The sequence below is a fragment of the Nicotiana tabacum genome, chromosome 14 (assembly GCF_000715075.1).
Source record: "Nicotiana tabacum cultivar K326 chromosome 14, ASM71507v2, whole genome shotgun sequence".
NCBI classification, from domain to species: Eukaryota; Viridiplantae; Streptophyta; class Magnoliopsida; order Solanales; family Solanaceae; genus Nicotiana; species Nicotiana tabacum.
Window position 1 is genome coordinate 19,432,328 of NC_134093.1, and position 27,344 is coordinate 19,459,671.

At 40.0% G+C, this 27,344-nt stretch overlaps 1 protein-coding gene across 1 annotated transcript; it reads right to left on the bottom strand.

Moving 5' to 3' along the window:
* Positions 1-817: 817 nt before the first annotated feature.
* LOC142168837 (uncharacterized) lies at positions 818-27,344 on the bottom strand. Its single transcript, XM_075229997.1, has 7 exons — positions 27,071-27,344; positions 26,044-26,938; positions 25,091-25,517; positions 24,153-24,203; positions 8,147-8,244; positions 988-1,089; positions 818-890 (listed from the first exon to the last, which is right to left on the bottom strand). The coding sequence occupies exons 1-7, from the start codon at positions 27,342-27,344 to the stop codon at positions 818-820; spliced, it is 1,920 nt and encodes a 639-aa protein (XP_075086098.1).

Below are 27,344 nucleotides of genomic sequence, written 5' to 3' on the forward strand. Positions count from 1 at the left end.
GCTTTTGTCATTCTTATAAACTTTTTAGCTACAGGAGTAACCACTGCAACAACGATAACATTTATGTTTAACCGCGTCATAATTCCAAGCAAACTAACATTGATTTTAACAATTTGATGCATTCTCCTCACGAAAGCAGTAATAGACGGTTATTAATATTTACTTGGTAAATCGCGATGTCAATTTGTGTATTTAGTCACACAGTTTTTGCTAGAATTTGAATTGTTTTTTCGAAATTCTCTTTTCAAAATTTTGAACCAAACGCCAAACAAAAAATTCTCCTCTTTCGTCATTCGCGGGCCTATTCACGACACAAGATGGAAATGTGTTCCTCTAAGCTGTATGATAAGCCCAAATAGAGACTGCACAACCTGTACCTCCAGAAAATAATAAAGTCAATGAGATCCTTTATTGGAAACTGATTGGAAAGAAGAGAAATGACGTGGTGAAGTAAACAAGCTCCTGGAAAAAATAATATCATCCACATAAAGAAGTAAAATAAGAATGTCAGGGGAAGAACGAATTGCATCAACACATTAAGAATTGGATTAGTGATTATGTTTTATTTATTTTCAAGAACTTTTAGAGGAGACTTTATAGTCCATAAAGCAAGGAAAAGAATTGCACCAACATATAGACAATCATTATCTACATCCAAAATTAGCATAGAGCTATAAAAAATAACTTCTTCTGTTGTCTCACCATCTTTTTCCATAACAGTAGCTGGAAAAATACACTAGGAATAAAAAGGCACCATTGAGGAATTCAAGAAATGCATCTTACAATTTTGATAATTATATAAACATAACAAAAATAGTTACACCATTGTTTGAGAGCTAAAGCTATCAAGAGTTGCATTGTAATTGTTTTGCATTATATTGGGATTACCCCTGATATAACGTAAAAAAAACAGTTACTAGGATGTCTGCCCACATGGCCTTGTTTACAAATATCTGAGGAACTGCCAAAACTTCTATCCTTTCAAACATTTTATTTGCTACTCCTTCGTTTGCTAGGAGGTCCGCCACCTGGTTCAGCTCTCTGAAATTATGTCCTAGTGTTGGATTCCCCATTTGCTCTATCAATGACCTGCATTCAAAAATAATAGAGTTATAGTAGAGGTTTCCCTCATTTACCATCCTTACAACTTGTTTAGAATCAGTGCAAATTTGTAGAGGTGTGAAGTTGTGGTCAAGGGCTATTTTGAGACCCTGCCAGAGTGCATGAAGTTCAGACTCTATACTGGTAGTATGTGGTAAACCCCTTATACATCCTAGCACCTAGTCACCCCTGTTGTTCCTGAAGACTCCCCCAACCCCTCCTACTCATGTTTTATGGCAAGCAACCCCATCTACAACAAAAATAACAACATACCCAGTATTATCTCACATCGCGGGGTCTGTAGAGGGGAGGAGCCATTAGGTGGAGGCTCCCATTTAATGTGTATTGCAGTGCTTTCCCCCTTGTCCCTGTGGTGGACAACAACATGATAGTACTCAGTAGCTCTAGCAATGGTTTGGGCAATATGGGTGAAATTTTTCTTTTTGTCAAAGACACTATTGTTCCTGGTGAGCCATATGCTCCAAAAGCATAAAGGCAGGAGAGATTTACAGTCAATAGTAGCATTGAAGCGCATGTTCTTGACTTTGTACCATGTTTGTTCCAAATGAACCATTGAAAAGACAAAGTATGGGTGACAATCATGGTTTGTACACTCCTGTGACAGGGATAGCCAGAATATTTTTGCATTGATGCATTCAAAAAAGATGTGGTTTATGTCTTCCACTCCCGGGAAGAAAAAAGAGTATATTGGGATTACATTTAAGCCTATGCTATTTAGGTGCTTAGCGGTAGGCAGTCTGTTGTGTTGCATCATCAAAGTGAATATTTTTATCTTATTAGGGACTTTTAGTTTCCAAATCCAGCCAACAGAGTCATCCTGACTATTTCTAGGGTTTAGCTCAGAACTAATGAGGTTGTAGGCTGATTTAGTGCTAGAAAGTCCATCTCTATTGAGGTACCAAATAAGTTTATCCTCAGAGCTGCTAGAAGAAGGGATGAAAGTGAAGTTGATAACACTTTTAATATCCAGGGGGATGGGGTAGTGAATAACATCAAGGTTCCATTCCCCATTGTGGATGATTGAGCTTATCTTTACGGTCAAGTCCGAGTTGTGCCAAGGCCCATGGAGGATTGAGTTAAGGAGTTGCATATTGGAGATCCAGTTATCATCAAAGAAGTTGACTCTATCCCCTTTATAGACTACCCATCTAGAAGCCTTAATACATACTTTCCATCTTTCTTGAATGCATTGCCATGTCCTAGTCTTTGGTTTAGCCCTAACCTGGCTACCACTATAGTGCTTACCCATTAGGACCCTAGCCCACATTGTATCTGTGTTCTGGTATAATCTCCAAGCTAGGATAGTCATTGAGAAAAGGGGAGAAAGATAAGAAAAAAAGAAGAGAGGAGGGAATTGAGAGAATTTTTTTTTCTTCTATGCTAAGGGAATTTCTACTCGTGTCATTCTTTCTTTCTCTTTCTTTCGAAAACTATAGCAATTCATCACCCCGTTTAAGACACGAAAATACCCCAAATTCAAGCCTAAAAACTCTTGAAGTATCCTAATAAAAGTAACAAGGTTCCGACTTTGTCTCTCCATTTTCGTTGAGGTCTCCGGCGAGCCAGACTTTAGTCAGATTTTCTTTCTTCATTTTATTCGATTTTGTGAGAAGCTGTATCGAGGTCCATTTCTTACTTTATCCATGATTAATATATAAGTTTGGATTTTTTTTATTATGATGAGTATTTGAGTAAAATTTTATGGTTCATACTTACTGATTATTTGAGCATGTTTCTTTTCCTGTTCATAGTTAGCAAAAATTAGTTTGTTATCTTTTGTTGATTTAAAACTTTAGCAAGAACATGTTTGTTTCCTTTTAATCCATAAACAATAGTTTTTCTGTTCTTGGTTAGTTTTCTTAAATTTTCTAGCTATTTTTGATAGATTAGTTTTATAGAATATTTAGTTCCATGAATTAGTAAGGCATGAAACTTTACTGTCATTATTTGTTTAATATAATTTTAGAGAAGTAAAAAATCATGTTAAAGTAAATCAAGGTGCAAAAGGCAGTAATGTATAAAGGGAATTTGGTCATACGAACGTTGATGAAATAATTTTGATGTTAAGGAAGAATGGGCCATGGAATTTTCTGACTTTAAAATTAGAAAGATCAGGCCTTTAGGAATTTTTGGGTCGGATGATTTAAGTACTATGGCCCATGGTAATAAAATTCATAAGCTAGATCATATTTCTTCCATAATGAATAATTGCAAATACTTTTTCATAACTTAGTAAAGTAATTTATTTTGTAAATAATTCTAGTAATTAAATTCCATACTTCTAGTTCTACACAAATACATTTCATAACTCTTGAGTTTACAACGATTTTTAAATTAGTTTAGGAAAAATAATTCATGAACACGGTAGTATATTTCAAGTGCGCTCTAAATTAATTAAATTATCGTAGTTATGTACACGTTCGCGTGACACAATTATAATTTCTAAAATAATTCAAGGTACGCGTTCACGCGACTTTGACTGAGTAATCTTAATAATAATAAAAGTGTTATCAATTGTGTACATGCATGCTTGATATGATTTTTTATGCGCCAAACAAAATGAGTACACGTACGCGTAATCCGTTTCAAGATAATTCCATAATTACGAATAATCAAGCAATTAAAAGCGGTTTAAGGCAAAAGTTCATAAATTTTCCTAGAACATAAAATATCCAGAATTAGTTAAGCAAGGTATAATTATTAAAACGACCGTGCTAGAACCACGGAATCCGAAAATACTTAACACCTTCTCCCGGGTTAACAGAATTCCTTACTCGCTCATCTGTGTTCGCGGACCATAATTCAGAGTCAAATTTCCTTGATTTGGGATTTAAAATAAATGGTGACTCGGAACACCGTAATTCAATAATTCCGAGTGGCAACTCTTAAAAAAAATTCCATTTCAATAATGTCACTTAAATTGGAAAAACTCTCATATCCCCTCGGAAAAAAGGAGGTGTGATAGCTCTGGCGACTCTGCTGGGGAAAAGAACTCAGAATCTCTGGTTCAGGGTTCAAAATTCGAGCTTAGAATAACTGTTATACTTGGCTTTTATTTATTATCTGATTTTTACGTGTTTGAGCCTAATGTGCTAAATGCCGCTTTTTACCGCTTTGATATTGTGTGAACTGTATATAAACTGTTACAAAACCCTTCTTCTCTTTGAGACTTCTAAATCTTCCGGGAAGCGTGCGCTTCGCGTGACTTCTTTTTTGTTAGAGTCATACCCCTAATTTTAGAACGAAGATCGGACAAGTTGCAAAGCCAGTAAAGCTTCTGTATTCCCAGTAGGCTGCCCTCCCTCGGCTGGAGTTGTCCTCTCGGGTAAGTCAGGTCTAGAACAACACACTCCAAGATTTAAACCTAGAATAACATAGCCTCATACCGGATCCCTAGTTGGAACATTTGTTTTCATCACGTGCATTTGACTTTGGGGACTCAACATAGGGGCTGAGTCCATCTAGGACAGGTGTACCCATTATAAAAGACCATCATGATGCATTTTTACGTGCTATTTGTGCATATGTTTGCTTCGGCTTGCATGTTGATCGACTTCTAGAATAGGAAAATAAAATCAAGAAAAACTAAGAGTAAGGCAAGAGAGAGAAATTTACCTAGTTTCTGAAAATCCAGGTATTTGAAAATCCCAAAACTCTGCCAAAATTATGAAAAGAAAGAGTCATTTCAAAATACGCCAAATATTTTCAAAACAAGTCATGCTTTTCTGATCGAACTACGCGGGTCTGATTCTCATCGGATGTGAGATACGTAGGCAAACCTCATCGGTTCCGGCCCCCAACTTTTAAAAATCCAAAAATATTTTCCTTTAATTCTTTCTTTAGAAGTCGTTCTTTGAGACGTTAAATCCAAAAATACAAAAAAAAAAAATTTAAAAAAGCCTTTCTCTATTTTTTTTTTAAAAAAATCAAAATTAAAAAAAAAATATTTTCTATTCTTTCGAAAATTATCAAAAAATAAAAAAATAAAAGTCCAAAATATTTTCTTTTTTGTTTAAAAGTCTTTCTTTCGAAAATTTCGAATAAAACAAAGGAAAGAAAATTCAAAATTCAAAATATTTTCCTTCTTAGGAGCTTTTCTGGTATGATTTAAAAAAAAGATTGATTAATAAATTAGAAAAAGAGTTAGCTTATTTACTTTATTTCTGGTATCTTGAACTACGTAATGATCTGATTCATGCGGCGTCATGATACGTAGGTAATCCCCATCGGATTCGATCATAGCCATAAACAAATTGAGTGAAATAAATGAGTGAAAAAGAAAGAAAAGAGTGACAAAAAAATAACAAAGAGCGAAAAACAACCAAAATAAAAAGAAAAAAAAACAAGCAAGAGTGAAAAAATCCAAAAAGAGAACTCTTTGTCCAATTTGAAAAAGAAAACCGCGGAAAGTTTTCGTGGGTATTCTGTCAAATGACGCGAGCAAGCCGCCAGGGTAAAGCCTCCAATGGACGAAGTAGAAATGGTTACGGTCTTTCTACAGGCCCAAAAGGCGGACTACTTCCAGAACATGATGTCTGTTATAGGTAATCCGTTCACAGAAGCTATCAAAATTGGGGAGATGGTCGAAAATGGTTTAAAAACAGGCCAAATCATGAGTCATGCTGCCTTTAAGGCCACATCATAGACCGTTCAGAATGGTTTGGGGGGTTTGATGAACAGAAACAGGAGGGAAGAGGGAGCCAAGATGGCTTCTAGCTCGAGGGGGCCCGCAGGTCATTCAACCAATCATATATACTTCCTATGGTCCCACAACACTATTATCCCCATCAAGATATTGCTCATGCCGTGGCACCGCCTCCCTATGCGGTGATGAACGGGCAATAGTACACGCGACCACAACATTATACACAAAATCGAGCTCCACCTCCTTGAAATGCCCGTCCTTACCAAGCTTCGTATAATCCCCAACCAAATGTTCCCCAATACAATTCTCACCCAAGAGATCCCCTTAAAAGGAATCAGTTCACCCCTACTGGTGAATCATATTCAAGTTTATTTCAAAAGCTAATCGGGCTAGATCTGCTGCAGCCAGTGGCCCCAAACCGGCCAAACCCCAAATCCCACTCGTACCAAGCTGATGTTAGATGTGAATACCACTCTAGAGCAGTGGGAAATGATACAGAGGAGTGTTGGACCCTCAATAGGGCAGTTGAAGAATTGATGATCCAGCATTGAAAGCCACAGTAGTCATTGCCATGACAGAAGAGAAACCTAAAAATGGGCACCAAACCTGAAAGTTCCCTGTCAGACGGGAGTCTCGGTAGCCAGTCTTGCTATCTTTTCTGTGTCCGGATTATTTCAGGGTGTAATCCAGTTATTTTACTTTTATTGTCTTACTTTCTGATATAAACCCTTCTATCTTTTAAAAAAATCAAAAATCAAAAAATCAAATCAAATGAAATTAATATTTCATTGTCCACGAATGTCTCTTTTCTTAATCTTGTCACTTTTCTTATTCTCTTTTCAGTTCTATTAATGCAGATTTTAATGACATGACATGCTTACGGACTTCATGCCCAGATCCTAAAATGCTGTCAGACCCCAAAATAATGAATCAATAAACATAATGTTTTGAAGACATGGCTTGTAAGAAAATAAATAGAAAATTGGAACGAAGTTGAGATTCCCTCTCTTCGGATCATTGTTGAAGTCGAGATTGAGGAAAAATATTGGGTCCAACCGATTGGAATAATTGATACTGATTAATGAAAAATGTTTGATTGCAGTTTGCCATGGGCAGTTGTACCAACAAAGAATGGCCCGTATCTACAACAAGAAAGTGAGGCCCAGAAAATTTGAAATGGGGCAACTCATTCTGAGACGTATTCTCCAGCATCATGAAGAAGCCAAAGGAAAATTTGCTCCTAATTGGAAAGGTCCATACATTATAAGAAGAGTGTTGCTGAAGGGAGCGCTGTATTTGGGAGACATCGAAGGAAATGATCCCGAGACAACTGTCAATGCAGATGCGGTCAAAAGGTATTACGTTTGACTACTTTCACAGCTTTAACATGCTCCGATTGGGATGACGAAGGCTTTCTTTCTCACTATCCAAACACTACCAATCCTTTGCAAGCCCTTTGAGCCGATTCCCTTTCTTTGATTACCCTCTTTGGAACCTGAAAGTGTTATAGAAAAAAAAGGGAAAATGAAAATTGAAAAAAAAAAGAAAAAAAAGGAAAAACAAAACAAAATCGGAAAAAAGGTTCCTTGAACTACGTTCGACTTGATTCCGAAAAGATACGTAGGTAACCTCTCTTCGGGGTCAGTCACACCAAAATAAAAATCTACATTTCCCCAAAAGTTGAAACTGGGGCAGATGATTCGGCGATAGTTTTGCCTAAAAGGTTCCAAAGTTGTATTTCAATCTGATTTCTTTTCACCCAAATCCTTTCCAAGTCCTTTCGATCAATTGGCAGGAATGTTCAAGAATTGGAGGATATAGCCACTCGGATCTGATACAACCAAATGAGAGAAATGAAATGAGAGAGTCTTATTGGTGAAAATTCTCACGGGCACCGTAAGGCGATAGTAAGTAGAGAAACTGAAAATGAGAGAGTCTTGTTAGTGAAAACTTACAAAGAGCACTATAAGGCGATGGTGTGAAGAAAAATGAGAGAGGTCAGCTGGTAAAAACCCGCAAAGGGCGCCACTGATCGAAAAGAGGATCCTCACAGCCATCGGCATCGACACAGTCCTAGGCAAGGTTTCTCGGTTGCGAGGTAAAAGTTGTGATGAATTTCTGAGAGTCGGATGGTTTACATGGGTCAGGCATCCAGTCCAAAAGGCATGTCATATTCATTGAAGTCCTCATGTACTCCAGATAAGTCCTTCTTTCCTTTCCCAAAAGGGACGCCTCTTGTTTAAACTCATTCTCTCCATTGTTCGTTTTCTTTTAATCTTTTTCGGTCTACCTTTGTACTAAAGACTAAGGCAAAGAAGAGATATCAAGATTGATATACATGGCTCTCATTTGATATAAGCTAATATGCAAAAAACTCACCCAGCCTCGGCAGGGGCAGCAAGTCGACCCCGACTGGCCATGGCGGCCGATGCTTCAAAATCAAAAACTCTTGGAAGAAGGGAATCAAATTGAAGTGCCTACAAAGGCAAAATAAAGTTGAAAAGGTTAATATCCAAGTGGCTAACTGTCTAGGCAAAGTTTAAAGAGCCAAAGGTTCCCCAATGCTCTGAAGTTAAAATATTGGAAGATAGAAGTCAAATGCCCACAAAGGCAAAATAAAGTTAAAAAAGGTTAAGTCCCACGCGACCAACCGTCATGGTAAAATTTTGGAAAATCCAAAGGTTCTCCGGGGCCAGAAATGCAATCGATATCCAGCAAATAACCAGTCACAGTTGAAACTATCATCAAAGAAGCTGGCCAAGATCAAATGACTGAAACACTAAAGGCCGCAAAACCAACTTCCGTTTCAAACTGACAAATTGTTCTTCGTTTGAACCATAGGAAATAGGTGCAATCCAAAGCAACCTTGCTAGAAGCAGGTGCAACCAAAAGAAACCGCATGGAGACTAAAATAGCTCTGCAGCAACAATAACCCCAAAAGGGAAGTTTTCTCCAAATTCTTTCCCGCATTTTACTCATTCTCTTAAAATAAAAAATAAAATAAAAAAAGAAGAAAGAAAGTTCCAAATCATAGTATTATAGGGTCTCCAATCCCTAGCTGCATTTTCCAACGTAGAGTCTCCACTCCCTAGTTGATTTTTATTTTTAGACATAGGGTCTCCACTCCCTAGTCACTTTTCCAACATAGGGTTTCCACTCCCTAATCGCTTTTTCAACATAGTGTTTTCACTCCCTAGTTGATGTTTATTTTAGACATAGGGTCTCCACTATAGTCTTTTTTCCAACATAGGATCTCCACTCCTTAGTTGAAGTTATTTTAGACATAGGGTCTCCACTCCCTAGTCATGTTTCCAATATAGGGTCTCCACTCCCTAGTTGATGTTATTTTAGACATAGGGTCTCTACTCCCTAGTTTCTTTTCCAACATAGGGTCTCCACTCCCTAGTTGATTTTATTTTAGACTTAGGATCTCCACTCCTTAGTCTCCTTTCCAACATAGGGTCTCCACTCCCTAGTTGATGTTATTTTAGACATAGGGTATCCACTCCCTAGTCTCCTTTCCAACATAGGGTCTCCACTCATTAGTTGATGTTATTTTAGACATAGGGTCTCCACTCCTCAGTCTCCTTTCCAACATAGGGTCTCCACTCCCTAGTTGATGTTATTTTAGACATAGGGTCTCCACTCCCTGGTCTCCTTTCCAACATAGGGTCTCCACTCCCTAGTTGATTTTATTTTTAGACATAGGGTCTCCACTCCCTAGTCTCTTTTCCAGCATAGGGTCTCCACTCCCTAGTTGGTTTTATTTTAGACACAGGGTCTCCACTCCCTAGTTGATTTTATTTCAAACATAGGGTCTCCACTCCCTAGTTGATTTTGTTTTAGACATAGCGTCTTCACTCCCTAGTTGGTTTTATTTTAGACATAGCGTCTCCAGTCCCTAATCTTATTTTCCAACATAGGATCTCCACTCCCTAGTTGATTTTATTTTAGACATAGGGTCTCTACTCCCTTGTCTCTTTTCCAACATAGGGTATCCACTTCCTAGTTGATTTGATCTTAAATGAAGGGTACACCACTCCCTGATATCTTTGCCAATATAGGGTATCCCATACCCTGGCCATATTTTCCCAACATAAGGTACACCAATCCTTAGTTGAGACATCCTTTTGACAATAAAAGAACACCATCCAAAAAAACAAAACACAACATGACTTTTTCGGGGTACACCACTCCCGACCATTTATTGCTTTCAATAAAGAAGTAGTTTAGAATTTTGTTACAATAACTCACGAAATTTTTCTAGTGCAAACTAGGGCAGAAAAATTTCATTCGTTTGTTTGTTTAGTGTCTGAGTAGGTTTTACCTCAAGGCACAGGGTTCGAGATGATCAAAAGAAGAAGTCTCAATTCAGAATAAAAGAAAAGAAAAAATAAGTGAATCCAAAATGCAAATGCAGTTGAAAAGATGTGGAATGCTCAAGACATGACTGAAGCCACGAGCATTGGAGTCGCGTTCTGATTAAAAGAAGCTATAGAACAATGAACTAGAACCTACAGCTAGCGAGTATCAAGGTTTAGATCAGAGTCTGCATGAAGAACCAGTCAAGACTCAAGATCAAATTTCAGAAGATTCATAGATAGGAATCTTGTAACTCATAACTGATAGTCTTGTTTAGTTTCTTTTTTATTTTTATATAATAGCAGGACAACGAACCGGAGCCTCGACAGAACCTCACCCGACTCCTCAACTCATCATTCCACCATTCTGCTTGAACTATACGCGATCTGATTCCCCTATAACCCGGAATATGTAAGTTGTCCAAATCCAGGACTCGACTGCACCCAATCTTTATTTATTTTCCTTTTGAATAATGGTTTGGTCAAAAATTAGTCACATGGCTCACCTAGTCTTTGCCTGAAAACTCTTCGTGTTTCCAAGTAAAGAGGGACAGCTGTGAGCACCTAATTTTTGACTATATTTGAATTTTTATCACCTTCTACTATGTAAATATTTTTAGAAATTTAATATATTTTTTTTAGCTTTGTTACATTTTTTTATATAGGGTAAAAATTAATAATAATTTAAAAGGTCAATTATTACTCTTAGTATTATTTTTATTTTTATTTTTATCTTTATTTTAAAATAAAATAAATTAAAAAACCGAAAATAAAAAATTAAATATTTTTTTTTAAATTTTGGATGGGAATTAAAAAAATAGGAAAAGTAGAAATACAGAACTAAAAAGTAAAAGTAAAAGTAGGTGGGAATTATTTAATGAAAAAGTAAAAGAAAGTGGAAAATTAAAAAAATAAAAATAAAAGAATGTGGAAATTTAAAAAATGAAAAGTAAAAGAAAGTTGGAATTAAAAAATAAAAGTAAAGGTGTAACGACCCGGCCAGTCGTTTTGAGAATTTGAGCCCCGATCCCCTAATATCTGTCTTCCCCATATTTGTTTCTGCTTTTGGGATTTGCCGTAGTGTTTGGTTATGGAATTCAGGGAGTTTTGGGACACTTAGTCCCTAGTTGTGAGTTAAGCCTTAGAGTTTGGACGGTAGTCGGAACTGTGTGAAAACGGATCCGGAATGGAATTCCATCGACTCCTTTAGCTCTATTGAGTGATTTTGGGGTTAGGAGCGCGCCCGGAATGTATTTTGGAGGTCAATAGTAGATTTAGGCTTGAATTGGCGAAAGTTAATTTTTCGGCGATTTCAGCCGATAATGGAAATTTTGATATCGAGCTCGGAATGGAATTCCGAAAGTGGCTGTAGGTTCGTAGTGTCATTTTTGATATGTGTGTAAAATTTGAGGTCATTCGGACAAGAATTGATGTGGTTCGGCGTCGTTTGTAGAATTTGGAAAATTTTAAATTCTTAGGCTTGAATCCGTGCTTAATTCATGATTTTGGTGTTGTTCGATATGGTTTGAAGGCGCGACTAAGTTCGTATGGTGTTTTAGGATTGGTTGGCATGTTTGGTTGAGGTCCCGGGGGCCTCGGGGTGTGTTTCGGATGCTTAACGGGAAGAAATTTGGAATTAGGAAAATCTGGTGCCTTTGCTGGTTCTGGTGTTTTGCACCTGCCGAAAATAGACCGCAGGTGCGTGAGCCGCACATGCGAAGATGGATGCGCAGATGCGAGAAGTCGAGAGTTGGCCTGGGGTCGCAGGTGCAAGGAAGTTCTGCATCTGCGATGCCCGCAAATGCGCAAGATGCGCAGAAGCGGAAAGGACGTCCGCAGGCGCGAGTACGCAGTTGCGGCCCTTTCGTCGCAGGTGCGAAGGCAGAGGGGGCAAGTGAGTTGCGCAGATGCGCACGTTTTTTGCACAAGCACACCCGCAGGTGCGAGCCCAGGTTCCGCAGGTGCGGAAATACCTGGGCAGTGATTAAAACCGAAGGGCTTCGCAATTTTTATCATTTTTGGCTTTGCAAACTCGGGTTAGGGCAAATTTTGAGAGCATTTTCGAGGCATTTCTTGAGATAAATTCCTTGTGCTTATTTTTGGTCAATAATCTTGCCTTGCCATGTGTTTTTCCACCTAGTTAATGTGTATTGAAGGTGGAAATTGGAAGTTGAAGGCTAGGGATTTGGAAGTTTGAATTGTGGATTGGAGGACCATTTAGTGTCGGATTTTAGTAAATTTGATATGGTTAGAATCGTGAGTGAATGAGCTTTCTAATTTCATGAATTTTGTCGAGTTTCAAGATGTGGGCCCGGGGGCCGGGTTTGAGACAATTTTGGGTTTTGGCCTAATTGTTTAGTTTTTCTTGTTAGATTCATTCCATTAGCGCGTATTGATGGTATTGTACTGTTTTGAATAGATTCAGGACATTTGGAGTCGGATACTCATGGCAAGAACGTGATATCGAGTTGATTTGAGCGGTTCGAGGTAAGTGGCTTGCCTAACCTTGTGTTGGGGACTTCCCCCTTAGGATATCTTGATATTATTTGGTGTGTGGGTGCCGTGTACGTGAGGTGACGAGTACGTACACGGGCTATTATTGCAAAAATCCTGTTTAACCTTTTTAAATCATAAATTGCTTCTCTTATTAAGTTGTACTAATATGTTTAATTGTGTAGTTTAGACTAGAAAAGCATATTTATGTGTTTTAACTGGTTAATTGACATTCTGTGCGTCATGTTTAGCTAAGTCCTTATTTTTCTTATCTGCGTCCAGTATAAACTGTATAACTCGATGTCATACCTGTCATTTCATCTTGCGTTACATATTTACTTTGGGACTACGGACGTATTCCGGGAGATCCCCATGTACTGCATATTTACTTTGGGACTACGGACGTATTTCGGGAGATCCCCCAGCACTGCATATTTACTTTGGGATTACGGACATATTCTGGGAGATCCCCCTGTACTGCTTATTTATTTTGGGACTACGGACGTATGCCGGGAGATCTCCCTGTACTGCATATTTACTTTGGGACTACGGACGTATTTCGGGAGATCCCTCTGTACTGTATATTCATTTGAAACTACGGGACGGTATCCCGAGAGATTTCCCACTGTGTTTACCTTGTTTTGAGCCGAGGGCTCCCTTAACTGTTAAATTTTTGAGAATTTCTTTAACTGTGTTACCGTAAATTCTACTTATATATTTTACTATTTAATTTATTATATTTACTCCGGTAGGGCCTTGACCTGACCTCGTCACTACTCGACCGAGGTTAGGCTTGGCACTTACTGGGTATCATTGTGGCGTACTCATGCCCCTTTCCTGCACATGTTTTCGTGTGCAGATCCAGGTACGAGCTATCAGCCTTGGGGTTAATGCGTGCTGCTGATTCTAGGAGACTTCAAGGCACTTCTGCTTACGTCCGCAGAATCTTCGGAGTCCCCTTCTACTCCCTCGTCTAGAGACTTTCCTTATTATTTTCAGACTTTTGTATAGAGCTACATAGATTATAGGAGCTTGTGACTTAGTGATATTCCGGGTCTTGGGAAACTATTTTGTATTTGCCGAGTGGTGCTACTCTTGGCTATTTATAATATGCTATTTATCTTTAAAATGTTGTATTTTCTTTATATTTTTCGAAATATTAGGCTTACCTAGTCGTAAAGACTAGGTGCCACCACGACTCCTTTCAGAGGGATAATTTGGGTCGTGACAAGTTGGTATCAAAGCACTAGGTTCGTAGGAGTCGCGAGTCACAAGCTGGTTTATTAGAGTCTCGCGGATCGATGCGGAGACGTCCGTACTTATCTTCGGGAGGTTATGTAACTAATAAGAACAATCATATTTCTTTGATTTCCTTGTCGTGCGAGTTATTGACACCAAAAAATTCTAAGATTCTATTCTATTCTTTCTCACAGATGGTGAGGACCCGCAATGGGAGGACCGACGATCAGGCACCCGAGCCCCCTGCCAGAGCCGCCAGAGGCCGGGGTCGGGGTAGAGGATGACCACATGGTGTAGCCCGAGCACCTGCGAAAGCTGCGTCAGAGGAGCCCCCTGCAGCTCCAGCTGGAGGGCCAGCACCAGAGATACTTATTGCTACTCCAGCCCTCCAGGAGACTTTAGCTCAATTCTTGAGCATGTTCAGCACTCTGGCTCAGGCTGGACTATTTCCGATAACTCCCACTACATATCAGGCCGGGGGAGAGGCACAGACTCCCGTAGCCTGCACCCCTGAGCAGAGGGTCCAGGTTGATCAGGCCCCAGAGTATATTCCTATGCCCCCAGTGGCTCCGATTCAGCATGAGATCAGGGTAGCTGCTTCTGAGGTAGAGCAGCTCAGACTTGAGAGGTACAAGAAATACCACCCACCTACTTTCAGCAGACTAGCTTCAGATGATGCTCTGGGTTTTCTTGAGGAGTGTCCTCGTATTCTCCGCACTATGGTCATTGTGGAGACGAGTGGGTTTCTTTCACTGCTTTCCAGCTGAGGGGAGCAGCATATCAGTGGTGGTGTGCCTATGAGCTCAGTAGTCTGGACGAGACAGCCTCACTCACTTAGACTCAGTTTTCAGAGATGTTCTTGCGTGAGTATGTTCCTCAGAGCCTCAGGGATGCTTAGCGTGCAGAGTTCGAGCAGTTGCGTTAGGGTTCTATGACTGTGTCGGAGTATGCAGTCCATTTTAGTAGGTTAGCTTGCCATAAACCGGCTCTGGTTGCTACAGTCAGAGAGAGGGTTCGTCGCTTCATTGAGGGACTCCACCCCAGTATTCGGACCAGTATGGCCAGGGAGTTGGAGATGGACATCACTTATCAGCAGGCAGTGACCATTGCCAGGAGATTGGAGGGCATGTTCGCCCGGGATAGAGAGGAGAGAGAGGCCAAGAGGTCTTGAGAGACTGGTCATTATTCAGGAGCTCGTGCACCGGCAGCACGCTATGGTAGGGGTTTTGTGAGTCGCCCTATTCATTCGGCTCTTCCAGTAGCCAACGGTGTCCCCAGCTCCTTCTAGACCTCAGGAGCCCTATTATGCACCGCCAGTATCCAGTATGCCTCCTACTCGAGGTGCTATTACCGGCCAGTCCAGCAGGCCAGGTCCGAGTCAGTCTCAGCTGACGCGTCCTCTGAGAGGTTGTTTTGAGTGTGGTGACACTCGTCACCTGGTTAGAGATTGCCCTAGATCCAGGAGGGGTGCACCTCCACGAACTTATCAGCCTCCACGTGCTCCACCGGGTCCTCCGACCATTCTTCTAGCACCAGCTGCTACCCTACCTCCTCAGCCAGCTCGAGGTAGAGATCGGGGAGGTCGAGGTCGCCCTAGAGGGGGAGGCCAGGCCAGGTACTATGCCCTTCCAGCCCGATCAGAGGTCGTTGCTTCAGATTCAGTCAACACAGGTATCGTCCCTGTCTGTCATAGGGATGCATCGGTAATATTTGACCCAGGCTCTACATACTCATATGTGTCTTCTTATTTTGCTCCACATTTGGGGATATCTCGAGATTCTTTGAGTTCCCCTGTTTATGTATCTACTCCCGTGGGAGATTCTCTCGTTGTGGACCGCATATATCAGTCGTGTTTGATTGCTCTTAGTGGTTTTGAGACCTGAGCTGATTTGTTATTTCTCAGTATGGTAGATTTTGATGTTATCTTGGGTATGGACTGGTTGTTGCCCCATTATGTTATTCTTGACTGTCATGCTAAGACTGTGACGTTGGCTATGCCAGGTTTGCCAAGATTAGAGTGGAGAGGTACCTTAGAGTATACTCCCCGCAGGGTCATTTCATTTCTTAAGGCTCAGCGAATGGTTGAAAAGGGGTGTGATGCGTATTTGGCCTATATGAGAGATGTCAGTATTAATACCCCTACAGTTGAGTTAGTTCCAGTAGTGAGGGACTTCCCAAACGTGTTTCTAGCTAATCTTCCGGGCATGCCGCCCGACAAAGATATTGATTTTGGCATTGATTTATTACCAGGTACTCAGCCCATCTCTATTCCTCCATATCGTATGACTCCTCCTGAATTAAAGGAGTTGAAGGAGTAGTTGCAGGAGTTGCTTGATAAGGGCTTCATTCGGCCCAGTGTGTCACCTTAGGGGTGCTCCGGTCTTATTTGTAAAGAAGAAGAATGGTTCTATGCGTATGTGTATTGATTATCGGCAATTGAACAAGGTTACAGTGAAGAACAAGTACTCATTGCCTCGTATTGATGACTTATTTGACCAGTTACATGGTGCCAGGGTGTTTTCCAAGATTGACTTGCGTTCTGGCTATCATCAGTTGAAGATTTAGGAGCCGGATATCCCGAAGACTGCTTTCAGGACCAGATATGGTCACTATGAGTTTCTTGTCATGTCATTTGGGCTGACCAATGCACCAACAACCTTTATGCATTTGATGCACAGTGTATTCCGGCCTTATCTTGATTCCTTCATCATTGTGTTTATTGACGACATCCTGGTTTATTCCCGGTCTCGGGAAGATCATGAGCAGCACCTGAGGACCGTGCTTCAGACCTTGAGGGAGAAGAGGTTATATGCAAAATTTTCTAAGTGTGAATTCTGGATTGATTCAGTGGCATTCTTGGGCCACATAGTGTCTTGTGATGGGATCAAGGTAGATCCAAAGAAGGTGGAGGCAGTGCAGAGTTGGCCTAGACCGTCATCAGCTACGGAGATCCGTAGTTTTCTTGGTTTGGCGGGATATTACCATCGCTTTGTGGAGGGATTTTTATCCATTGCAGCACCTATGACCAGGTTGACCCAGAAGGGTGCTCCGTTCAGGTGGACCGAAGAGTGTGAGCAGAGCTTTCAGAAGCTCAAGACAGCTTTGACTACAGCCCTAGTATCAGTATTGTCTACAGGTTCGGGGTCCTACACTGTCTATTGTGATGCCTCGAGGATTGGCCTCGGAGCGGTATAGATGCAGGACGGTAGGGTGATTGCCTACGTGTCTAGACAGTTGAAGGTGCATGAGAAGAATTATCCAGTTCATGATCTCGAGTTAGCAGCTATTGTTCACGCCCTGAAGATCTGGCGCCATTATTTGTACGGTGTTCCCTATGAGATTTACACTGATCACCGGAATTTGCAGTACTTGTCCAGGCAGAAGGACCTTAATTTGCGTCAGCGGAGGTGGTTGGAGCTACTTAAAGACTATGATATCACTATATTATACCACCCGGGGAAGGCCAATGTAGTGGCCAACGCCTTGAGTTGCCGGGCAGAGAGTTTGGGGAGCTTGGAATATCTTCCGGCAGCTGAGAGGCCCTTAGCCTTGGATGTTCAGGCCTTAGCTAGTCAGTTCGTGAAATTGGATATTTCAGAGCCTAGCCGGGTATTAGCTTGTGTGGTTGCTCGGTCTTCTCTTTATGACCGTATCAGGGAGCGCCAGTATGATGATCCTCATCTTCTAGTTCTTCAGGACAGGTTTCGACGAGGTGATGCCAGAGATGTGGCTATTGGTGATGATGGTGTGATAAGGATGCAGGGCCGGATCTGTGTGCCCAATGTAGATGGGCTTCGGGAGTTGATTCTTGAGGAGGCCCATAGCTCGCGGTACTCCATTCATCCGGGTGCTGCGAAGATGTACCAGGACTTGAGGCAGCACTATTAGTGGAGAAGAATGAAAAAGTATATATTTGGGTTTGTGGCCAAGTATCTCAACAGTCAGCAGGTTAAATATGAGCATCAGAGACCGGGTGGATTACTTCAGAGGTTAGAGATCCCAGAGTGGAAGTGGGAGAGGATCACCATGGACTTCGTGGTTGGAGTTCCTCAGACTTTGAGGAAGTTTGATGCTATTTGGGTGATCGTGGATCGGCTGACCAAGTCAGCCCACTTCATTCTGGTGTTGACTACATACTCTTCAGAAAGATTGGCTGAGATTTATATCAGAGAGATTGTCCACCTTTATGGTATTCCAGTATCCATCATTTCAGATAGAGGTACACAGTTCACATACCGGTTTTAGAGAGTCGTACAGCAGGAGTTGGGTACTAGGGTAGAGCTAAGCACAGCCTTTCACCCTCAGACGGACGGGCAGTCCGAGCGCACGATTTAGATTCTTGGGATATGCTCTGTTCCTGTGTGATGGAGTTCGGAGGGTCATGGGACCAATACTTGCCTGAGTTCGCTTACAACAACAGTTATCAGTCCAGCATTCAGATAGCACTGTATGAGGCTTTGTATGGTAGGCGGTGCCGGTCCCTTATGGGATTGTTTGAGCCGGGCGAGGCCCGATTGTTGGGTACAAATTTGGTCCAGGATGCCCTGGATAAGGTGAAGGTGATTTAGGAGAGACTTCGCACAGCCCAGTCCAGGCAGAAGAGTTATGCAGACCGTAAGGTTCGTGATTTGGCATTTATGGTGGGTGATCGGGTCTTGCTTCGGGTATCGCCTATGAAGGGTGTCATGAGGTTCGGGAAAAGGGCAAGCTGAGCCTGAGGTTCATTGGTCCTTTTGAGATATTGCGGCGAGTTGGGGAGGTTGCTTATGAGCTTTCCTTGCCTCCCAGCCTAGCAGGAGTTTACCTGGTATTCCACGTGTCTATGCTCCAGAAGTATCACGGTGATTTGACTCAGGTATTGGATTTCAGCTCAGTCTAGTTGGACAAAGATCTATCTTATGTTGAGGAGCCAGTAGCCATTTTGGATAGGCAGGTCAGAAAGCTCAGGTCAAAGAATATTTCTTCAGTAAAGGTCCAGTGGAGGGGTTAGCCGGTCGAGGAGGCGACTTAGGAGACCGAGCAGGATATGCGCAGCTAGTAACCTCATCTTTTCACAGCTTCAGGTATGTCTTTATACTCGTTCGAGGACGAACGATTGTTTTAAGAAGGGGAGGATGTAACGACTCGGTCGGTCGTTTTGAGAATTTGAGCCCTGATCCCCTAATATATCCCTTCCCCATATTTGTTTCTTCTTTTGGGATTTGCCGGAGTGTTTGGTTATGGAATTCGGGGAGTTTTGGGACACTTAGTCCCTAGTTGTGAGTTAAGCCTTAGAGTTTGGATGGTAGTTTGAACTATATGAAGACGGATCCAGAATGGAATTCTGTCGACTCCTTTAGCTCCGTTGAGTGATTTTGGGGTTAGGAGCGCGTCCGGAATGTGTTTTGGAGGTCTGTAGTAGATTTAGTCTTGAATTGGCGAAAGTTAGTTTTTCGGCGATTTCGGCCGATAATGAAAATTTTGATATCGAGCTTGGAATGGAATTCCGAAAGTGGATGTAGGTTTGTAGTGTCATTTGTGACATGTGTGTAAAATTTGAGGTCATTCGGACTAGAATTGATATGGTTCGACGTCGTTTGTAGATTTGGAAAATTTTAAATTCTTAGGCTTGAATCTGTGCTTAATTCATGATTTTGGTGGTTTTCGATGTGGTTTGAAGGCGCGAATAAGTTCGTATGGTGTTTTAGGATTGGTTGGCATGTTTGGTTGAGGTCTCAGGGGCCTCGGGTGTGTTTCGGATGCTTAACGGGAAGAAATTTGGACTTAGGAAAATAGACGGCAGGTGCGCGAGGCGCACATGCGAAGATGGAAGCGCAGATGCGAGAAGTTGAGAGTTAGCCTGGGGTCGCAGGTGCGAGGAAGTTCTGCATCTGCGATGCCCGCAAATGCGCAAGGTTGTTCGTAAATGCGCAAGATACGCAGAAGCGGAAGGGACGTCTGCAGGTGCGGCCCTTTCGTCGCAGGTGCGAAGGAAGAGGGGGCAAGTAGTTGCGTAGATGCACACGTTTTCCGCACAAGCGCACCCGCAGGTGCGATCCCAGGTTCCGCAGGTGCGGAAATACTTGGGCAGTGATTAAAACCGAAGGGCTTCGCGATTTTTATTATTTTTGGCTTTGCAAACTCGGGTTAGGGCGATTTTTGAGAGCATTTTTGAGGCATTTCTTGAGGTAAGTTCCTTGTGCTTATTTTTGGTCAATAATCTTGCCTTGTCATGTGTTTTTCCACCTAGTTAATGTGTATTTAAGGTAAAAATTGGAAGTTGGAGGCTAGGGATTTGGAAGTTTGAATTGTGGATTGGAGGACCATTTGATGTCGGATTTTAGTAAATTTTATATGGTTAGACTCGTGAGTGAATGAGCTTTCTAGTTTCATGAATTTTGTCTAGTTTCGAGACGTGGGCCCGGGAGCCGGGTTTCAGCCAATTTCATGTTTTGGCCTAATTTTTTAGTTTTTCTTGTGGGATTCATTTCATTAGCGCGTATTGATGGTATTGTACTGTTTTGAATAGATTCGGGCCATTTGGAGTCGGATACTCGTGGCAAGAACATGATATCGAGTTGATTTGAGCGGTTCGAAGTAAGTGGCTTGCCTAACCTTGTGTTGGGGACTTTCCCCTTAGGATATCTTGATATTATTTGGTGTGTGGGCGCCATGTACGTGAGGTGACAAGTACGTACACGGACTTTACGTGTTTTAACTGCCTAATTGACATTCTGTGTGTCATGTTTAGCTAAGTCCTTATTTGCCTTATCTGTGTCTAGTATAAACTGTATAACTCGATGTTATACCTGTCATTTCATCTTGCGTTGCATATTTACTTTGGGACTACGAACGTATTCCGGGAGATCCCCTTGTACTGCATATTTACTTTGGAACTACGGACGTATTCCGGGAGATTCCCTAGCACTGTATATGTACTTTGGGACTACAGACGTATTCCGGGAGATCCCCCTGTACTGTATATTTATTTTGGGACTACAGACGTATTCCGGGAGATCCCCCTGTACTGCATATTTACTTTGGGACTACAGACGTATTCCTGGAGATCCCCCTATACTGCATATTCATTTGAAATTACGAGACGGTATCCCGAGAGATTTTCCACTGTGTTTACATTGTTTTGAGTCGAGGGCTCCCTTAACTGTTAAATTTTTGAGAATTTCTTTAACTGTGTTACCGTAAATTCTACTTATATCTTTTACTGTTTAATTTATTATATTTACTTCTGTACTTCAAGGTACTTCTGCTTGCATCCACAGAATCTTCGGAGTCCCCTTCTACTCCCTCGTCTAGAGACTTTCCTTATTATCTTCAGACTTTTGTATGGAGCTACATAGATTATAGTAGCTTGTGACTTAGTGATATTTCGGGTCTTGGAAAACTATTTTGTATTTGCCGAGTGGTGCTACTCTTGGCTATTTATAATATGCTGTTTATCTTTAAAATATTGTGTTTTCTTTATATTTTTCAAAATATTAGGCTTACCTAGTCGTAAAGACTAGGTGCCATCACGACCCCCTACGAAGGGATAATTTGGGTCGTGACAAAAGGTAACTGAAAATTTAAAAAAAAAAAAGTAAAAGAAAGTGGAAATTAAAAAAAAAAAGAAAAGTAAAATAATGTGAAAAATAAAAAAAGAAAAGTAAAAAAACTGAGAATTTAAATATAATAAAAGTAAAAAAAAAAGTGAGAAATTAAAAAATAAAAGTAAAAGAAAGTGGAGAATTATTTTTTTCTAAAAAAAGAAGAAAAATGGGAAGTGGGAATTGTTTTAATTAAAAAATAATAAAATAATAAAAACAAAATCTCAAAAAATTCCGGAAATTTTTCTATAAATAGAAGAGAAATGTGAGGAGAAAAGGGGAGAAAGAGAAGAAAAAAAAGAAGAGAGGAGGGAATTGAGAGAATTGTTTCTTCTTCTACGCTAAGGGATTTTCTACTCGTATCATTCTTTCTTCCTCTTTCTTCCAAAAAATCCAGCAATTCATCATCCCGTTTAAGACTCAAAAATGCCCCAAATTCAAGCCTAAAAACACCTTTGAAGTATCCTAATAAAAGTAACAAGGTTCCGACTTTGCCTCTCCGTTTTCGTTGAGGTCTCCGGCGAGCCAGACTCTAGTCAGATTTCCTTTCTTCATTTCATTCGATTTTGTGAGAAGCTATATCGAGGTCCATTTCTTACTTTATCCTTGATTAATATATAAGTTTGGATTTTTTTATTATGATGAGTATTTGAGTAAAATTTTATGGTTCATACTTACTGATTATTTGACCATATTTCTTTTCCTGTTCATAGTTAGCATAAATTAGTTTGTTATCTTTTGTTAGTTTAAAACTTTAGCAAGAACATGTTTTTTTCCTTTTAATCCATAAACAATAGTTTTCTTGTTCTTGGTTAGTTTTTCTTAAATATTCTAGCTATTTTTGGTAGATTAGTTTTATAGAATATTTAGTTCCATGAATTAGTAAGGCATAAAACTTTCACTGTCATTATTTATTTAATATAATTTTAGAGAAGTAAAAATTCATGTATAAAGGTGCAAAAGGCAATAATGTATAAAGGGAATTGGACCATACAAACGTTGATGAAATAATTTTGATGTTAAGGAAGAATTGGCCATGGAATTTTCTGGCTTTAAAATAAGAAAGATCGGGCCTTTAGGAATTTTTGGGTCGGATGGTTTAATTACTATGGCACATGGTAATAAAATTTATAAACTAGATCATATTTCTTCCATAATGAATAATTGCAAATACTTTTCATAACTTAGTAAAGTAATTCATTTTGTAAATAATTCTAGTAATTAAATTCCATACTTCTAGTTCTACACAAATACATTTCATAACTCTTGACTTTACAATGATTTTCAAATTAGTTTAGGAAAAATAATTCATAAACACGGTAGTATATTTTAAGTGCGCTCTAAATTAATCAAATCATCGTAGTTATGTAAACATTCGCGTGACACAATTATAATTTCTAAAATAATTCAAGGTACGCGTTCACGCGACTTTGACTGAATAATAATAAAAGTGTTATCAATTGTGTACATGCATGCGTGACATGATTTTTAATGCGCCAAACAAAATGAGTACACGTACACGTAACTCGTTTCAAGATAATTTCATAATTACGAATAATCAAGCAATTAAAAGCGGTTTAAGGCAAAAGTGCATAAATTTTCCTAGAACATAAAATATCCAGAATTAGTTAAGCCAAGTATAATTATTAAAGCGAACGTGCTAGAACAACGGAATTCGAAAATGCCTAACACATTCTCCCGAGTTAACAGAATTCCTTATTCAGTCTTCTGTGTTCACTGACCATAATTCAGAGTCACATTTAGGGATGGGAGTCGGTCGGTTCGGTCGGTTATTATGAAAGTACGGTTCGGTTTATCGATTTTCGGTTTTATAATATTAATAACCAAATCAAACCAAAATATTTGCGGTTCGGTGCGATTTTTTTAAAGTTCGATTCGGTTATTTCCGGTTTATTTTTTCGATTTTAAATGGTTGTAGGAACAACAAGTATTTACGCTTTGTAGGAACATCAATAAACAAGGCTGTAATTTATTTGCTTTTCGTCTAGCCTAGCAGCAAATTGTCATGTTGACTTTTGAGAAAGACAACCCAACAAATTGTCATTTAGTTGTTGTTCGTCCAGCCTAGCAACAGAGAAAGACAGTGGCAGACGGCAGTCTAACACAAGTTTTGCTGACAATAACGCTCAAATTTGAAACTATACTATAAATGAAATCGAGAATAAACTATAGAGAACAAGCACACAAAGAACAGGGAAGCCTTCAGTGGCATTAGTGCAATTATGTATAGATACAACATTCATAAGTGGAAACATTTATTAATTTTCCATTTACTAGTACATACAACATTCATCAAACGATTATGTGTAGATACTAATTTTCCTATGTTCATAAGTGGAAACATGTTGTTTAATCTTTATCTTTCTCTTTTAACTTTAGAGTTTATTTACAATACTTATTTATTGTAGTGGTATGTAAAGCAAATCCTTTGCTTTTTAGGTTGGCTATCTACCTGGAAACCTCATTTGGCAGAAATATCTAAGTACCTTATTATTTTATTGGTGTACTTGATTGCTTTTTGATTTTTTGAGAGAAATTGTGGTGCTTAATACTAAAGTAAAACTGTCCATACCCTTTAGGGTTAGACCTGATTTTGAAATATACTTAAGTGAAAGACTAAGACCATGAGACATTTTCTTTCTTCATACACAAAAGACTAACACGAAACTCAGAAGAATTCGCACTAACCTGAGGATGAAGGATGAGCGACGAGCTGAGGAAGAAGGCATCACAGTCAAGCTGAGGAACAAGGCACAAAACTAACAGGAACTCAGAAGAAGTCGCAGCAGTCGGCGACGACGAGTCGCAGCAGTCGCAGGCTCGCAGCAGTCGCACAGGAAGAAGGAAGAACCAAAGAGTCGAACTTTTCAATTGATGTAGGTTTGGGAACCCTAAATCTAATTCTTTATTTAAGTTTGGGAAATGGGAATTGGGCGACTAAGTGTAATGTGTATTAGTGATTTAGTCAGTGTAACCGATGGGCTTGGGTATTAGATAGACTATCAGTAAGTTTGGGTTTGGGTAAACTAAATTGGTCTTCAAAGTTCAAATAGGTATTGGGCTTCAGCCTAAAATGGGAAATAACTAATACCCAAAATTTCGGTTTTTCGGTTAATCCGAAATACCAAAACCGTAAACCGCATCGAAAAATCGAAAATTAATAATTTAAAAATTGTGCACCGACCAAAAAATCGATTAAACCGAAACTGAAAAATCGAAATTCACAGTTCGGACGGTTTTTTCGGTTTGGCCGGTATTATGCCCACCCCTAGTCATATTTTCTTGATTTGAGATTTAAAATAAATGGTGACTCGAAATACCGTAATTCAATAATTCTGAGTGGCCTCTTAAAAATAATAATAAAATAATAATCTCATTTCAATAATGTCACTTAAATTGAAAAAACTCCCTATCCCTCGTAAAAAAGGAGGTGTGACAAAGACCAAGACTCCATGTTCTTTGGCTTAGTAATTGTATCCCATTTGATCATGTGCAGTTTCCTTTTCTCAGCTGTGGTACCCCCATATAATGTTCCTTTGGATTTTGTCTATTTGATAGGTGATGTGGGAGGGTAGCTTTATGTAATTCATCATATGATTGGGGATGCTTCCCAGGCTTGCTTTTGCCAGGGTTGTACGGCCAGCCATGTTTAACATCTTAGTTTCCCAGCTAGCCAGCCTAGTGTTCATGCTATCAATAATGGATTGGAAGTCTCTATTGGTAGGACTTTTGTGAAAAATGAGGAAACCTAGATACTTACTAAATTCACAACTTTTCCTAATTCCTAGCAATGAGCTACATCTATTAGCCCAATCCTCATTGCAACTGGCTGAGAAGATAACCTTGGATTTCTGGAAGTTAACCTTTTGGCCTGAGGCATTGTTGAATTCATCCAAGGTTGCCAAGATAGCATCACAATTCTTCCTATTGGCTCTACCAGAGAGGGTGAGATCATCATAAAAGAAAAGGTGGGATATTTTAGTACCATTCATGCTTATGGTAATGGGTAGCCAGACCTTTCTTAGGACTGCTTGGTCAATATTCCTAGAAAGCCTTTCCATGCAAATAATGAAAATGTAGGAGGGATGGGGTCACCCTGCCTAATTCCCCTAGTAGGGTTGAAAGGCTCAGTATGGCTCCCATTGACTAGGATGGATATGGAACTAGAAGAGATACATGAGAGGAACAGATTGGTCATTTTAGGTGGAAACTTAAAAAATATTAGGGAGTCCCTAATGAAGGACCACTCAAGTCTGTCAAAGGCTTTTTCTAAGTCAAATTTTAGGACCATGTTAGCATTTTTACCTTTCATCTTTTGGAAGTAGGTGGTGCATTCCTGAATAATTATGGCATTATTAGCAGCCCTCCTATTTGATAGGAAACTGGCCTATGTGGGGCCAATAATGGTCTGAAGTAAGGGCTTTATCCTATTCAATATGATCTTTGTGACAAGCTTGTACATTGTGTTACACAACCCAATTGGTCTAAAGCTCATAAGCATGGTAGCATTTTGGCATTTAGGGAACAAGCACAGGAGAGTCATATTAACTTCAAGTGACATAGTTGAAGTTTTGAATACCTTCTAACAGAAGTTGTTGACTTGGGTAGATAGAATGTTTTAGTACTTTTTGTAGAAGAGAGGGTCAAGCCCATCAGGTCCAGGTGCCTTAAAGGGTTTGAAAAATCCATGGCCTTCTTAATTTCAGAGTACCTAAAAGGTTGTTCAAGGGATGCACAGATGTCCTCACAGCAGCTACTTTTGTAGGTAGATGAGGCATGTGATGTGGTGAAGAGGTTTGCAAAGTACCTTCTGGTCGTTTCTTTGATGAGCTTGGGGTCTTTGATTTGATTACCTGCTTCATATGTTAAGCTTAGGATCCTATTTTGCCTTCTTCTGTTAATGGTAGTGGTGTGAAACAATCTAGTGTTGGCATCTCCTTCATACAGCCATCTTATCCTGGATTTGAGCTTCCAAAAATCCTCCTCATTCTTAAGGATTGCTAAGAATTCAATTTCAATGTTGGATTCTAAGTCCTGGAGGTAACTACTGAAAGGGTAGGCATTAGATCTCTGAATGCCATTGAGCCTGGCCAAAATGTGTTTCTTCTTGTGGAAGATATTTTTAAAGACATGCCTATTCCAGGTGGTCACATTAGCTTTAAAAGTGTTTGTGTCCCCCAAAAGATCATTTGTGGAATGAAAGATATTGTGAACAATGGAAGGAAATTCAAGGTGACTACACCACATAGACTCAAATCTAAAAGGCCTCTTATGATCATTGTGTTGTTGACTAGTAATGGTGAGGAGTAATAGGCAGTGACCAGAGTGGGTCCTTGGGATGTGGGTTACTATTGATTCAGGATATGAATCAATCCAGTCATCAGTGGCAAAACACCTATCCAGCCTTTCTAGCATAAGGTCTTTCCTGTTGGTGTACCTTTTATTAGACGAAGTGTATTTAGAACCCTTGAAGCCTAGGTTAACTAGTATACACTAGTTCAAACAGTTTCAGAATCGTGTGCTTCTACTATTATTAATGTTGTTGCCACCAAATTTGTCTAAAGCTTTTAGGACTTCATTGAAGTCTCCTCCTACAAGCCAGCTACCTTTATAAACAAAGGTCATGTCCTCAAGGGACTGCCATAATCTTATTATATCATGAATGTGACTACTAGCATAAATAGCAAAGAAAAGCCATTTAGAGTCATCAAGGGTTACCTTAACCATGACATGCACTCTCTGATGTGTGGTACAGATTTTCTCTAGATTCATTAGGTCATCCTTCCATATAACAACAATACCCCCAGTTTTCCCCATGGCAGAGGACTGAAACTGGGCTGTGAATTGGAGCTCAGTAGTCAGGTGCATATGGTCAGCCAT

Excerpts from the sequence above, each read along its gene's own strand:
- LOC142168837 (XM_075229997.1), bottom strand. The coding sequence starts at position 27,344 with ATGGCTGACCATATGCACCTGACTACTGAGCTCCAATTCACAGCCCAG. Across the intron at positions 26,939-27,070 it reads CATGACCTTTGTTTATAAAG|GCTTCAAGGGTTCTAAATAC; the intron begins GTAGCTGGCTTG and ends TAGTTAACCTAG. Across the intron at positions 1,090-8,146 it reads GCTGCCCCTGCCGAGGCTGG|GTCATTGATAGAGCAAATGG; the intron begins GTGAGTTTTTTG and ends TTTTGAATGCAG.